This window comes from Ornithorhynchus anatinus, chromosome X5 (genome assembly GCF_004115215.2).
Source record: "Ornithorhynchus anatinus isolate Pmale09 chromosome X5, mOrnAna1.pri.v4, whole genome shotgun sequence".
Taxonomy (NCBI): Eukaryota; Metazoa; Chordata; class Mammalia; order Monotremata; family Ornithorhynchidae; genus Ornithorhynchus; species Ornithorhynchus anatinus.
In genome coordinates, this window is record NC_041753.1 from 62721954 (window position 1) to 62738025 (window position 16072).

At 44.3% G+C, this 16072-nt stretch overlaps 1 protein-coding gene across 5 annotated transcripts in view; it reads left to right on the top strand.

The window, feature by feature from the left end:
- Positions 1 to 16072, top strand: part of VPS13A (vacuolar protein sorting 13 homolog A) — a 163169-nt gene that overhangs the window by 140676 nt on the left and 6421 nt on the right. For 2 of the 5 annotated variants that reach the window (XM_029056117.2, XM_029056120.2), the window contains 3 exons: positions 11589 to 11674; positions 12580 to 12703; positions 13410 to 13484. In XM_029056117.2, the coding sequence (XP_028911950.1) occupies positions 11589 to 11674; positions 12580 to 12703; positions 13410 to 13484 (285 nt within the window). Of the gene's footprint in view, positions 1 to 5160; positions 5516 to 11247; positions 11484 to 11588; positions 11675 to 12579; positions 12704 to 13409; positions 13485 to 16072 lie in introns of those variants that run through there. The other 3 variants (XR_003756046.2, XR_003756044.2, XM_029056119.2) reach the window with 3 other exon arrangements.

The following is a 16072-nucleotide window of genomic DNA, read 5'->3' on the forward strand; positions in this document are numbered from 1 at the left end:
CACCTTCCTTCTCTCCTTCTCTCTGCCCACTCTGATCCTTGGAGACTTCAACATCCATATGGATGTACCCGACGACTCCTCTGCCGCCCGTCTGCTATCCCTCCTCGACTCTGCCGACCTCCTACTCCACCATACCGCGCCCACTCACCGACTCGGTCACACCCTCGATCTCGTCATCTCCTACCGCTGCACTATCTCCTCCCTCACCGACTCTGAAATCCCTCTCTCTGACCATAACCTTCTCACCTGCCTCATCTCTCACACTCCCTCCCCCTGCAAATCTTCGCTACTGCCCCACAGAGACCTCCGCTCTCTCGATCCCATCCGTCTTTCCAATAGCATCTCTCCTCACCTTGCCACCCTGTCCTCTCTTCCCACTCTGGATGATCAGGTCTCCGCTCTCAACTCCACCCTCTCTACTCATCTCGACTCTCTCGCCCCCCTTTCCCTCCGCCGCTCTCGCTCCACTAACCCACAGCCCTGGATCACCTCCTCCGTCCGCCTCCTACGCTCCTATGCTCGAGCTGCTGAGCGCTGCTGGCGAAAGTCCAAGCACCGAGCCGACCTCACACACTTCAAATTTATCCTTTCCTGCCTTAACTCTGCCCTCTCCTCCGTCAGGCAAAGCTTCTTCTCCTCCCTCATCGACACCCATGCCCATCACCCCCGCCGACTGTTCCGGACCTTTAACTCTCTCCTTAGGCCCCCTGTTCCTCCCGCTCCCCCATCTCTCACCCCCAATGATCTGGCCACCTATTTCCTCACGAAAATCAACATGATCAGGTCTGAGCTCCCCAAAGTCACCCCTCCGCCTCTCCCCTCCCCCCCACTAATCCCCTCCCCTACTTTCCCATCCTTCCCTGCAGTATCCTCAGAGTATCCTGACACCGAGGGAGGAGTATCCTCTCCTCCCTCCTCGCAAGTGCCACCCCCTCCACCTGCGCCTCGGACCGCATTCCCTCTCACCTTATTAAAACCATCGCCCCTGCCCTCCTACCTTCCTTAACTTCTATTTTTAACCACTCAATCTCCAAGGGCTCCTTCCCCTCTGCCTTCAAACATGCCCATGTCTCCCCCATCCTAAAAAAACCCGCTCTTGACCCCACTTCCCCCTCCAGTTATTGCCCTATCTCCCTACTACCCTTCCTTTCCAAAATCCTAGAACGAGTCGTCTACAATCGATGCTTAGAATTCCTTAACTCCCATTCTCTCCTAGACCCCCTCCAATCTGGCTTCCGTCCCCTCCACTCTACCGAGACTGCTCCCTCTAAGGTCACCCATGACCTCCTTCTTGCCAAATCCAATGGCTCCTACTCCATTCTAATCCTCCTTGACCTCTCTGCTGCCTTTGACACTGTCGACCATCCCCTCCTCCTCCATACCTTATCTTACCTTGGCTTCACGGACTCCGTCCTCTCCTGGTTCTCCTCTTACCTCTCTGGCCGGTCATTCTCGGTCTCCTTCGCTGGAGCCTCCTCCCCCTCCCATCCTTTAACTGTTGGAGTTCCTCAAGGGTCAGTTCTTGGCCCTCTTCTGTTCTCCATTTACACTCACTCCCTCGGTGAACTCATTCGCTCTCACGGCTTTGACTACCATCTCTACGCAGATGACACGCAGATCTACATCTCCGCCCCTGTCCTCTCCCCCTCCCTTCAGGCTCGCATCTCCTCCTGCCTCCGGGACGTCTCCACCTGGATGTCGGCCCGCCACCTAAAACTCAACATGAGCAAGACTGAGCTCCTCATCTTCCCTCCCAAACCCGGTCCTCTCCCAGACTTCTCTATCACCGTGGATGGCACGACCATCCTTCCCGTCTCTCAGGCCCGCAATCTCGGTGTCATCCTTGACTCGTCTCTCTCGTTCACCCCACACGTCCTATCCGTTACCAAGACCTGCCGGTTTCACCTCTACAATATCACCAAGATCCGCCCTTTCCTCTCCACCCAAACGGCTACCTTACTGCAACGGGCTCTCGTTATATCCCGGCTAGACTACTGTGTCAGCCTTCTCTCTGACCTCCCTTCCTCCTCTCTCGCCCCGCTCCAGTCTATTCTTCACTCCGCTGCCCGGCTCATCTTCCTGCAGAAACGATCTGGGCGTGTCACTCCCCTTCTTAAACAACTCCAGTGGTTGCCTATCAACCTCCGCTCCAAACAAAAACTCCTCACTCTAGGCTTCAAGGCTCTCCATCACCTTGCCCCTTCCTACCTCTCCTCCCTTCTCTCTTTCTACCACCCACCCCGCACGCTCCGCTCCTCTGCCGCCCACCTCCTCACCGTCCCTCGGTCTCGCCTATCCCGCCGTCGACCCCTGGGTCACGTCCTCCCGCGGTCCCGGAACGCCCTCCCTTCTCACCTCCGCCAAACTGATTCTCTTTCCCTCTTCAAAACCCTACTTAAAACTCACCTCCTCCAAGAGGCGTTCCCAGACTGAGCTCCTCTTCACCCTCTACTCTCTCTGCCATCCCCCCTTTACCTCTCCGCAGCTAAACCCTCTTTTTCCCTTTTCCCTCTGCTCCTCCACCTCTCCCTTCCCATCCCCACAGCACTGTACTCGTCCGCTCAACTGTATATATTTTCGTTACCCTATTTATTTTGTTAATGAATTGTACATCGCCTTGATTCTATTTAGTTGCCATTGTTTTTACGAGATGTTCTTCCCCTTGACTCTATTTATTGCCATTGTTCTCATCTGTCCGTCTCCCCCGATTAGACTGTAAGCCCGTCAAATGGCAGGGACTGTCTCTATCTGTTGCCGACTTGTTCATCCCAAGCGCTTAGTACAGTGCTCTGCACATAGTAAGCGCTCAATAAATACTATTGAATGAATGAATGAATACTAACCCCACTGCTCAGTACAGTTCTTGGCACATAGTAAGTGCTTAACAAATGCTACTGCCACTAGTACTCCTAATGACTGTTATTATTATTATAAACAATAATCATTAAGTGAAATGCCTTTGCATTTGGGTAATTTTATGTTCCGTATAGGCAAGTTTCCTAACTTCTCTGTCGGCTTGACTGAACAAAGAGGGAATGTTTGTTGTGGAAAAGTAAAGCGATTCTATTCAGGGATCTTTTACCTGAATGAGTTGAAGATGTGGTTGGTAATGGATTCCAAGATGGGAAATTCTGCATATAATGGAATTTTCTTTATAGGCTTCACTCTAAATCTGGATCTATGACACTGGTTCTTTAAGCAGTTAGTGAGGAGTGTATTGGCCATTTCCTTTCAAGAAATGTTATCCATTGTCTTATCGACATTCCTCAAGGCTCTGTTCTTAATCCCCTACTTTACACTCACTATCTTGAGGAGTTTATCTGCGAGCCCCATGTGGGACAGGAGTTGTCTCATATCTAGCCCAGGGTGAGTTACGTTTTGTTAGGTGGGTAATTAAGAACACTGATTTAATTTATGCTCCTCCTTATGCACTTCATTTATACCATGTATAGCAGCAAAAAAGCTAAAGGTGGGTACACAGATGGGGAAAGTGGAAGGGAGATATGCATTGTCTTATGAACAATATTATATATTCCAAGCGCTTAGTACAGTGCTCTGCACATAGTAAGCGCTCAGTAAATGCTATTGAATGAATGAATATTAGAGACAGTCTGCTTGGTGCTGCCCAGGTAGGGAGGCGTGTACTTCACATGGGGATTTAAATATATTAACTATTGAGAGAAATGGTTTGTTTTTGGAGGACAATTCATATATTTCTGACTTTCAATTTTTTTTTTTTTAAGTACGAGGCTTGACATTATTCACTCTCTCAAATATGCTATTAGAGCATTACTGTTTGCCCACTATCCACCAGGATGTACTGGAAAAGTTTCAGTTTGAGATCTCACCTGACTCCCAATCTGATTAGTAGAGCAGCAATAACAAGTGTTTTTTCTTGATGACGTGCACCTACTTAAATGTCTTATGCGTTTTTTCAAATAATTGAAAACCAAAAATGATTTTGTAATTGTCCAACAATGATCTTGTTAGAATTGCCTTCAGTTTACAGTTTTGCATTGGTTCTCTAATGAGCCTGAAATCTGTAGACATCTGAAGTTGAATAAGTGGGAAGCAGCATGGACTAGTGGAAAGAGCATGGGCCTGGGAATCAAAAGACCTGGGTTCTAAACCCAGCTCTGCCAGTTGCCTGCTATGTGATCCTGGGCAAATCACTTAACTTCTCTGTTCCTCAGTTTCTTCAACTTTAAAGTGGAGATTAAATGCCTGTGCTCCTTCGTCCTTAGACTGTGAGCCCCATATGGGACAGGGACCGCATCTAACCTCAGCACTTTGAGCAGTGCTTGGCACATAGGAAGCGCTTAACAAATACAACTATATAAAATAGTATACAAATATAAATATGCGTTAACTTTCACTCCCTGGCACACCCCTCCTCCTCACCCCCCACCCCGCCAATATGGGGCAGGGTCTGTGTCCAATATGCTTATCTTGCATTTACCCAGTGCTTAGTCCAGTGCTTGGCACATAGTACTTAAAATCCTACAGTTATAAAGTGTTATATATGAAGGTGTGTAACATGTAAGCTTGCTGTGGGCAGGGAATGTCTGTTTATTATTGTACTCTCCCAAGCACTTAGTACAGTGCTTTGCACACAGCAAACACTCAGTCAATACAGTTTAATTAATGAAAACAGGGTTAAGTTGAATCTGTGCTCTGAGGTGTACATATGTTTTCTATCATTGAAAATGTATCTTTTATGATTTAAAATGTAGCTTGTAAATATGTCATTATCATTATCATGCCTTCATTTAAGAGGTAATTCTAACCAAGTTGCATGGTGCTAAAGAATGTTTTTCAAATGCATGATGCAGAAGAAAAAGGAAAGTAGTTTTGATATAAAATAAGCTCCCAGACTCCTACAGAAGGAGTTAAAAAAATATTTTCTACAAATATTCCTGGAAATGAAATTTAAAAATTAAAAAGGTTACCATCCACTATCTAGAAATCCAGTCCTTGCTGCCTGTTTTCAAGCAGCCAGTGGGATCATGTCTTTCCTTTGAGGGGAAGCAGAAGCTCTTGTGTGTTCTTGCAAGTGAGTTGGCAGTTTTCCTCCTTTCCTCCCTCACCATGCTCCCTTGGTTGTTTTTTTTTCCCTTTACCATTTTAGTTTCTCATAATTTATATTCTTATGCCCTCTAGTGGAATAAGAATATTGACAGCTCACCTGACCCCTGTAAGTAATATATTCTGCATCATGTCCATTTTTTCTTTTTTAGTCGTCATGTCCTTGTGTCTTTTATAAAGAATGTGCTATGGTGTTTGTTGGTGGGTTGGGAATGTATGTTGGGGATGGGGGTGTTTTTGGTTTTCGTGCTGTTTCTTTTCTTTCAGAGATTGGACAAGTTTGCAAATAGCTTCAAGCACTCCCCTGACAGCAATTGGATGTCTGACTTGATGTTTGCTTCAGGAAGATGATATGATCACAGCTGGTCTGGAAGAGGGGTCTTACTTAGGCAGTCAGAACAGTGTTCCTGGCCTCACCTGAATACTTTAAGTAAGTTGACAGTAGACCTCCCGCCTCCCCAGAAGGCTTGTTGAGCTCCACTCATTCAGCTTCTCTTCCTCTCCAGAAGGACATTGAGGCTGAGGAGAAAGTCATATTTGGTTATCTAGGTCAGTGAGGCCTGTTAGAAACCTAGATATTTTTTTTTTCTTTTTAATGGCATTTGTTCAGCATTTACTAGGTGCCAGATAGACTGTAAGCCCGTCAAACGGCAGGGACTGTCTCTATCTGTTGCCGACTTGTTCATTCCAAGCACTTAGTACAGTGCTCTGCACATAGTAAGCGCTCAATGAATACTATTGAATGAATGAATGAATACTAAGCTCTGGGGTAGATACAAGATCATTAGTCTATGTCCCAAATGGGGCTCTACATCTTGATCCCCATTTTACAGATGAGGTAACTGAGGCACAGAGAAGTGAAGTGATTTGCCCAAGATCGTACAGCAGACAAGTGGCGGAGCCGGAATTAGAACCTAGGTCCATTCTGACTCCCAGGCCCATACTCTATCCGCTAGGCCACACTGTTTCTCCACTGGTACCTCTCTCCCTTCTTGGGAGGACTTCCCAGTTGTTAAGAGGGTACCATTTCTTTGGCAGCCTCCAAGCCCTCAGAACCATGGCAGAATTTTTGAAGTTCCAGGCCCCTGAGAATGAACAAGTAATGATCATAAACCTTATTCCGGATCAGATGGTGGAACTAGGATGGCAAAAAACCGCCTTCGGCTTTTCTGGTACAATAGTTTAGCTGTCTTATGACTACAGCTTTCAACCCTAAACGAGCCCTCCTATCTTTAGTAAAGTTGGAGGGGAAGCCATGATGAAAGAGGCAGTTCTTATGTTCTCCAGAATTTAGATGGGCCTGACCTTAAAATCTTCCAGTGTAAGTAGGCAATGAAATATCATGAAAGCGTGTCTACTCCAGCCAATCTAGGAATGGAGGCTGCTTCATTTCCCTAGAAAAAAATTTATCAACTGCTGTAGTACCTTGAGGTTAAAAAAAAAAAAATCCTATATTTATTTCCAAGTTTCTGTGTCTTTCCTTTTCTGGGCAATTTAGTCAATCAATCAATGGCATTTGAGTGTGTACTTTGTGAAGAGCACTTTATTAAGTGCTTGGGAAGGAACAGTACAGTAGAGTGGTAGTAGATTTGGAAAGATTTATCCATTAAAGGCATGAAAAATACTAGATAATAATGATTGTGTTATTTGGTAAAGGCTTACTATGTGCCAAGCACTGTATTAAGCACTGGACAGATACAAGATAATCAAGTTGGACACAATCCCTGCCCTATATGGGTCTCACAGTCTAAGTAGGAGGGAGAACAGGTATTTAGTCCCCACTTTACGAAGGAGGAAACTGAGGCACAGAACAGTTAAGTGACTTGCCCAAGGTCACCCAGCTGGCAAGTGGCAGAGCTGGAATTAGAACCCAGGTCCTCTGACTCCCCAAAGCCATTCACTTTCTACTAGGCCACACTGCTTCCCTTCAGGCTACTTTTACAGGTGCTTGGAGGGAAGAAAGTCTTCTCTTATGAGATATAATTTCCCATCCTTGTGGAAGATATGAAGATGGACATTTTAACCTTTACCTCCATTTGTGAATTCAGGTATCTCCTGGCAGTGATGAGTGAATTTACTGTCACTTTCTGGTTGGGGTGGGTTTGGACGATGGTCTCTCTGTTGTTGGTGTGATAGAACCATTTCTATTCCAAGCTGATGTTCCCGGGCTCCCATTTGTCCTAAGGTGTATTGGTTTGACTTCTCATATTCTCCTGGCTGCTTAACAATTAACTATCGGTCAGAAGATCATATAAAACTTTAGTTTGGCAAGATTTTGTATGGCATATTATCCAAGAATATACCGTCATATTATTCTAGATGTGCTAAGTGCCTTAATTCAATGATTTATTGGCTATTTAATTGATTCCAAGAAACACCATTCATTCAGTAGTATTTATTGAGTGCTTACTTTGTGCAGAGCACTGTACTAAGCACTTGGAATGTACAATTCGGCAACAGATAGAAACAATCCCTGGACAATCCCTGCCCATTGACGGGCTTACAGTCCAGTCGACGGGCTTAACACTATTGATAATTGTGGTATTTATTAAAGTGCGTAGTATGTGTCAAACACTGTGGTAAGCACTGGATTAAGTACTGGATCATCTGACCTGAGTATTCCACTTGGGGCTCGCAGTCTAAATGGGAGGGAGAACAGGTATTTAATCCCCATTTTCTAGATGAGGAAACTGAGGCCCAGAGACGTTTAAGCAGGCAAGTGGTGGGCCCGGAATTAGTAGCTAGGTCCGTGCTTTTTCCACTAGTCCAGGCTGTGTGTAGTTTCACTCATGTGATTCATTTTATTCCTTTTATTCATTGTGAAAAGTAAGTGTTTTCCCTTCTGCAATAGCATGTTCTTTAACTGAGAGAGGAGAGATGAGACATTTTGGTCTGAAGTTCTGTGTGCTGATAATTACGTGGCTCTGTCTTTGGTCTTAATCAAATTCATCTTCCTGTCCCCTTGGTCTCCACTTGAGGATCTAGAGAATAGGACTGGGCCAGGTTTGGCAGTGGTTAAGCAGGGCATGATGGTCATAGGGCTCCCCTTCTCCAAGCCCCTTGGATCATCAGGACCCTGCCACCTGCCAGTCATGTGGAGATGTCATAGATGTCTCATGTGGAGAGGAGCGAATGGAGCCAGTGGGATTGGCAGGCCAATGCCCCATCCGCTAGGCCTTGCTGCTTCTCAACTGGAGGGAGCCAGGTCACGACCTCAGAAGACATGAGGAAGTCAGAGAGAGAGGGGCATAAAGAGACTGTAAAAGAAGGGCAGAGTCTTCCAGGGTAGGTGAGACTAAAGGGAGGGAACGATGAGATGGGGCCAGAAAGGAGTTGAGGCTAGTCAGGTGCTCATATACTGCAGTGCCAAATTAGGCTGCTGTTGGCCCATAAATTAGTGGTTGGGGAACTGGATAGCCTGATTGGACCAGGGTAGTGCCCCAGAGGTATGATTTTTGGGGGTGTCTTGCTTGGAGATGTAGTGCTTGTCTGATCTGGAGGCTACTGCCCTTCTCAGGGCTCTTTTTTTATGGCAATTGTTAAGTGCTTAGTATGTATTAAGCTCTGGAATAGATGCAAGATCATCAGGTCAGACCCAGCCCCTGACCCTCATAGAGCTCATGATCTTCTCCTTTTCCCCCTGCTCCCTCTGCTGCCTCTCTGCCCCCTTCACCTCCGCTCAGCTACGTCCCCTTTCCCCCCTTTTCCCCCTTTCCCTCTGCTCCTCCCCCTCTCCCTTCCCCTCCCCTCAGCACTGTGCTCATTTGTATATATTTTTATTACCCTTTTTTTCGTTAATGAGGTGTAAATCCCTTTGATTCTATTTATTGCTATTGTCTTGTTTTTGTCCATCTGTCTCCCCCGATTAGACTGTAAGCCCATCAATGGGCAGGGATTGTCTCTATCTGTTGCCGAATTGTACATTCCAAGTGCTTAGTACAGTGCTTTGCATATAGTAAGCGCTCAATAAATACTAATGAATGAATGAATGAATGAATCTAAGTCAGAGAGGGGAGGATTTAATCCCCATTCTACAGATAAGATTACTGAGGCACAGAGAAGATAAGTGACTTCCCCACTGTCACACAGCAGGCTCTGCCCCTAGAACCCAGGTCCCCTGGCTCCCGGGCCTGTGCTCTTTCCACGAGGCTACACTGCTTTTCGAGGGTCCTGGGGCGAGCTACTGCTTCTCAAAGGCCTGTGGGAACTGTGTTCTTGATAGGACTATCATATCCTACTTCTGATATCTGACAATCAATCAATGGCATCTATTGAGCGCTTACTATGTGCAGAGCACTGTACTAAGTGCTTTGGAGAATACAATACAAAAGAGGTGGCAGACCCATACCTGCCCACAAGGAATTTAGAGTCTAATGAGGGAGACAAGATTTGCATATATGTATATAAATGCTTATGGGCTGAGGGTGCGGACAATGTCAGTGCTTAAAGGGTACAGATCCAAGTGCATAGGCGATGCATATGGGACGCTAGCCCCCATAAGCCCTTATTAAGAATAAAGTCTCCCCTCCTCCTACTTTTCCCCTGCTCCCACAGAATCCTTTCAGCTGCTTGTTGTCAGCCAATATATGTCTGATATTGATTCGTTTTGGGATTCGGTACTGAGAGTTGTAGGTGCCATCATCTTGGATTTCAGTGCATATGTATCCACATGCTCAAAATGGGGACCTCGCCACCCCGTGAAAAGGTTTCCATAAACTCCCTGCCTCCCGCCTCCCCACCCTTGTGCTTAAGGGTTGAGTATTCCCAACCAAGGGATGAGACACATGTGGTAGTAACGGTAATAGAATTTAAGTGCTTAGTACAGTGCTCTGTACACAGTAAGCACTCAATAAATAGCACTGATTACAGTGTGTGGAACACTGTACTAAATGCTGGGAGAGACTACATTAGGTGGAAATTAGACATGGTCCCTGTCCCTTGAGGGGAGGCTCACATCTAAGAGTCTAAATGGGGAGAAGGGCCTGGAGACGGGCACATCAGAAATGATGAAACATCAAAACACAACTCAGACAAATACACAAAGGCTTCTACAACAGGCCTAAGGAAAAGTATGCCCTGGCTGAGGGGCTGCACTGAGGCATGAAGTAGTGAGCAGCTGACAATAGGCTACTTTAGTAACCTTCCTTAAAACAACCATCCTTCTGCTTCCTCCCAATGAAATTATTCACATTCTCATTTTCTGACTTTGTAATCATCTCTGCCACTCTCCTTTGAGCTCTGTAAGTTTTGAAACTCCATATCCAGCCTCTTTACACATCCCTTTTCTTTGTATAATTCTTGTCCCGGTTCCCTGCTCTCATTGAATTATTGCTATCCACGAACAGTGAAAAAGGAAACTTTTATTACATGCCCCAATCATCTGAATGTCAGTGCTGGGTATAACCATTTGCTATAAGGAGAGGACGACTGTGGTAGAAAAAGAGGTGAAATCAATATGGAGTTCACTCATTTTATTATCAGTGCGACTCATGGGAGAAAATGGGAGGGTAAAAATAATGTCAAGACCTGGTGAGATCTTTATTCTTGCTTACAAGGCGCTGCTGAAGAATTGAACTACTGTGGGTCAGTCATATGAAAGTGCCAGAAGCCACTCAGAGCTGAGGCAGGAATTCATGTACTGGGGAAGAGAAAGAGCATAGAGAAGGAGGTGACCAAAAGTAGAGGTTGGGGCAGAAGTGAGTCTCTAATTTATGGATTCTGGGTTATTGTAAAAGGGATTTTCAGGATTTGACTCGTTTTGCATTTTGTCAGAGTTGTAAATATCAGACAGTTATTTCTTGGTTTAAATAAAAACCACAATTACAGAAGAAAAATGAAAGTTAGTTGGGCATGAAATATGTTAAAATATTCATCTTTTTAGTAATGACCTATGACAACTTTCTTCGTCCGATATCTATTCGTATTTGTTCCAAAAGAGTCATTGAAATGTAAGTTAAATCCTAATTTGATTGCATAGAAAATCTAGATGGCTGCGATTCCTTTACAATGTTGGAGACCTATCGGTGTTAATGAAATTAGTACTGTGGACTAGCTGAGATGATGTTGAGCCTTAATAATGAAAAGGGTAATGTTGTTGAATAATAATGCATTTGGATACAATACCAATCCCATACTGTCTTCTGTTCAATTACTTGTTCACAGATTAGATTTCGTGGATCTCTTCAAGAAACCTGAATTTGTTGGGAAATCTGACCTAACAAGTGCTGAATAATGTTGACTGAAGATGTGCTGTTAGTTGTTGTGAGAGAGGTTCTTTCAGATATTAATTTAAATGAGTGCGGTGTTGATAGCCTTTACTTGTCTTTGGGTTTGTTTGTTAACGTAGATGTATTCATCAAATGTTATGGTGGCCTTATCTCTTTAGACCTGTTTTTTTGGGGGGGGGGTTTTGGTTTTTTTGGAAGAGCATAATGTATGAATTAGAGAAAGAAAGTTACCAAACTGTGTTTGTCTCTGTCTCTGTCTCTCTCATTTCTTTTTAGAAAATGGAAGATGGAAGATATTCCAATCTTAGATACTTTACACATTCCATGGTCAATAGTACAGATTTATTCATGATAACCAAAACGTAAGCTGTTTGCACTGCTTTCCTATTAACTACACTTCCCAAAGCTGCTGGATTAATCAGATATTTTTGTTTTCAATCAATCAAATGTATTTATTGAGCACTTACTATGTGCAGAGCACTGTATTAAGTGCTTGAGAATATAACAGAATTAGATATGTTCCCTGTCCATAATGAGCTTACAGTCTACAGGGGGAGATGGACATTAATATGAATAAATAATTTATAATATGTAATTTAAAGATATTGCCCTGGTCTTCCTCCAGATGCCTTATGCTTGGTTGTAGTCCATAAAGCAGAGGACTAAAATGTGAATGGAAATGACTTCTTTATCGAATAAAGTAGCTCTCGAGGGGAAAAGAGCAAATTGAAGAGTACTGGAGAGCCTATTGCTTACGTTGTGTTGTATCTTGCCAAGCACTATGTATAGAGCTGTGCACACAGTAAACACTCTAATACCAACGCTTAATTATGGTAAATCATAGGTGAGTTTCTTGAGACCATGAAAGGCATTTGTTGACTGCCTCCTTCCACTGCCTCCGTAAATGATAAGCCTTTATTGGTACAATATCCCTGCTTTGCAGTAGGAGAAGCTGCATTCTGGACCTATTGGTTAGTGGATTTCAATGAGAACTTCACTCAACAGTTTCGTCTCTCCCCAGAGTCTCAAACAGTTGCTTCCTCGAGCCACAGAGTCACATTCTGCCATTTCAAAGCCCCTGAGCCAGTCCTGATCCCTTTGCCCTTAGCATTTGTGCTTCTGAAAGTGCTCAGTTCAGTTTAGACCCTGCCTTTGGGTGCACATTCTCCAAAGAGAGCGAATACGCAAATCGATTCCATTAAAATTCTCCCTGTTACATAAAAAGCGATTTAACCATTTTCTAAACTGGCTTTCCATTTATCTGTAGCGGCGTGCTGTTTGTGACTGAAGGATTGTTCGGGCAGCTGACTTGTGAGTGGCAGTACAGTTTTGAGGAGTTTACCAAAGAGCCTTTCATTATCCAAGACAGAAGATTACGCATCGAGGCCAAGGTATGGGGATTATTCATGCCAAAAGAGGCTTAAGAGGGCAGTGAAAACATTGAAATTGAGTAAATGTTTTTCCCAGTCAGAAAGCTCCATTTTAGTCAGCAGAGATGCCGTTTTAATAATAATAATAATGTTGGTATTTGTTAAGCGCTTACTATGTGCAGAGCACTGTTCTAAGCGCTGGGGTAGACAGAGGGGAATCAGGTTGTCCCACGTGGGGCTCACAGTCTTAATCCCCATTTTACAGATGAGGGAACTGAGGCACAGAGAAGTTAAGTGACTTGCCCACAGTCACACAGCTGACAAGTGGCAGAGCTGGGGTTCGAACTCATGAGCCCTGACTCCAAAGCCCGTGCTCTTTCCACTGTGCCACGCTGCTTCAATTAACGGTCATTGTCGCCGCTTGGCATCTCGTGGCTGGGCAGGGATTTCTGCTACTAGCTCCGAGCCACAGGAATGAGTCCCTCCTAGTCCTGGACTAGCCGGAGGCACCAGCTGATGCCCCAGAGGGTCCAGCCTGGCCCCGGGCCTGGACACTCTGGCCCTCAGGTACAATCTGGGATGGGAAGGGGTGTGTCTGCTTTCCTCACTCACCCATAGAGCTGGGAGGACAAATTCTGAAGGCAAACACCAGGGACAAGTCCCCCGTTGTTACCCTGGGCAAGGACTTGTTTCACTCTAATTAAGATTGTTTTTCTTTGGCCTGTAGGAACGAATCAAGTCTGTATTTCATGCCAAAGAGCTTGGAAAAATAGTTAATTTCAAGACTTCAGATGATGCAAAGGTAAACAACAAAGCATTTGAAAGAATTTCAAATAATGTGAACCCTTCATTTCAACAAATTATCATTATTATCATTATTATTATTATTATTGGTAAGCACTTAATTTGTGCCTAGCACTGGTCTAAGTGCTGGGGAAGGTATAAGTTAATCAGATTGGATCCAGTCCCTATCCTGCACGGGGCTCACAGTCTAGTCTAAGAAGTTAACTCTTAGTTTTAATTTTTTTTTTTTTAGCACACATAATTAAAATGTGGCACGAATTGATTACCTTTAAGGTTGGGCTTGCATTATTATTTATACTATTAATAAATAAAATGTCAATGCAGGAGGATTCCAACTTTTTTAAGAAACTGACAGCTTTCAACACAAGGTTTCACTTGGGGTCCCTGTGCTCTTCCACCTCCTCTCCCCTCATACTGAATACTCCCACCATCCATTCCTCAAGTTCCCCTCACCTTCCACACACACATCTGACCCCTGAAACTCACCCTCTTCACACCTGCTCTTTCATTCTTTATGCTCATCTCCCACCCAAACTCCCCTCACACCCATCATGTTTACCACTCCCCTCGACACACAGACTCTCTGGGAAGATTGGAAGAGCAGGAGGAATTTTTCTTCTAATATACTTCTGCTCCTCCCCTAGCTCCCTGCCAAAATTGCCATAGTCTTTGTAATCCTATGACGTGCCAGAGGAATTTGCAATGAAAACCTCTGCATTCACTGAGTTTAAAGGCATTAGGCATCTTGGATTGGTTTGTTGGTTGTCATACAGATGTTTGAATAGAACCCAGATGCTTCTGATCTGACCTCAAGCCCTGTGCCCTTGACCCTAGGCCATGCTGCTTCTCATAAGTTTTGTAGGAGGCAGAATAAACAGAAGCTTGTCCCGTTGACTGCACTAGTTCTTTTTCAATCTGAGTGAAGAATTGGTCCATTTTAGGATGAATGACATCCTTCTTTTCTTCAGATTTACCACAGTATTGACATTCAATGCCTAATGTTGATTTTGCTTCGCTAGAAAATACGCATGACCCATATCTCCCCAGGTTATATCCCACTCTGCCCCACAAATACCACTTCGGTGCCATCTTAGGCACCCTTTTATTTGAGCACAAACTCATGTAGGAAACCTTTTTTCCCTCTTCCTCCTAGCTTTAATTGATTTTAGTGTCTGTTTTCCCTACTAGGTTGTAAACTCCTTGAAGGCAGGGGATCTTGTCTAGTAATTGTATTATACTGTCCCAAGTGCTTAGCACACTCCTCCGCATTCAGTAAATACGAGAGATTGATCCGTAGCTTTGGAGTTGACAGAAATCTATGCAGATCTCATTATTGCCTTTCTAATTGGCATACTGCTACTTTTTGAAGCAGTCCCAAAATATGCCTGTACTATTAGTAGGAAAAGTTCATGGGCTGCCACGTTCACAGTGGCACAGTGTTAGAAATTAACTTTAGTTCACGTTCATGAGGAACAGATGTGAAGGCTTGTTGTTGTCTTCAAGTTTGAGTAGGAATAGTGTAGTAGACATTTCTATAAAAAGGCAAAAGTGATTTTTTCTACAGATACATCACTAGACAAAACTGTTCATTCTCCTTGTTCGAAGTAAATCACATTTTTAGTATCACTACATTTTCATTGCAATTAGCTTAACACGTGGCTTAAAAAATGAGCAGTTCCTTATTCTATTTTGAATTGCAATTATAATTAAGCTAATCTTTTCCCCCATGGCAACCAATTCAAAATGAACTTTTCCATCAGACCAGAATTACAAACTACCTGCAGTTTGGTGGGTAGGACTACTAGGGATGTTAAAATGGGGTCAGGGAGTGATTAATGGCCCTGACAGAATGGTTTAGATTGTATCTCCTTCCTCCTCTGTGATTTTTTTTTATCCTTTTGGGTGATGAGTGCGAGCCACATTGTGACTTTCCTAAGCTCTAGAGGCCAGTTGCGGTATCCCTGGCCCTCTATAAAAGATTGTTTATTTGAAGGCGGGCCCAGTACAGACCTCTGTCTGGAAGAGCAGTGCTTGCAGAAGAGAATTGATGTGGGAAGCAGCCTGGCCTAGCAGAAAGAGCATGGGCTAATCCTGGATCTGCCAATTTTTTTAAAAAAAATTTTAAAAAAGAAAAATACAAGGTATTTGTTAGGCATTTACTATGTGCCAAACACTGTTCTTAGCACTGGAGTAGATACAGGGTTGTCAGGTGGAACATAGTCTCTGTCCCACATGGGACTTGCAGTCAAGTAGAAAGAACAGGCATTGAATCCCCAATTTACAGATGAGGAAACTAAGGCCCAGAGAAGTTAAGTAATTTGTCCAGGTCACCCAGCAGACAAGTGGCAGGAGCAGAATTAGAACCCAGGTCCTCTGGCCCCTGGGCCTGTGGTTTATCTACTATTCATTCATTCAATAGTATTTATTGAGCGCTTACTATGTGCAGAGCACTGTACTAAGCGCTTGGGATGAACAAGTCGGCAACAGATAGAGACAGTCCCTGCCATTTGACGGGCTTACAGTCTAATCGGGGGAGACGGACAGACGAGAACAATGGCAATAAATAGAGTCAAGGGGAAGAACATC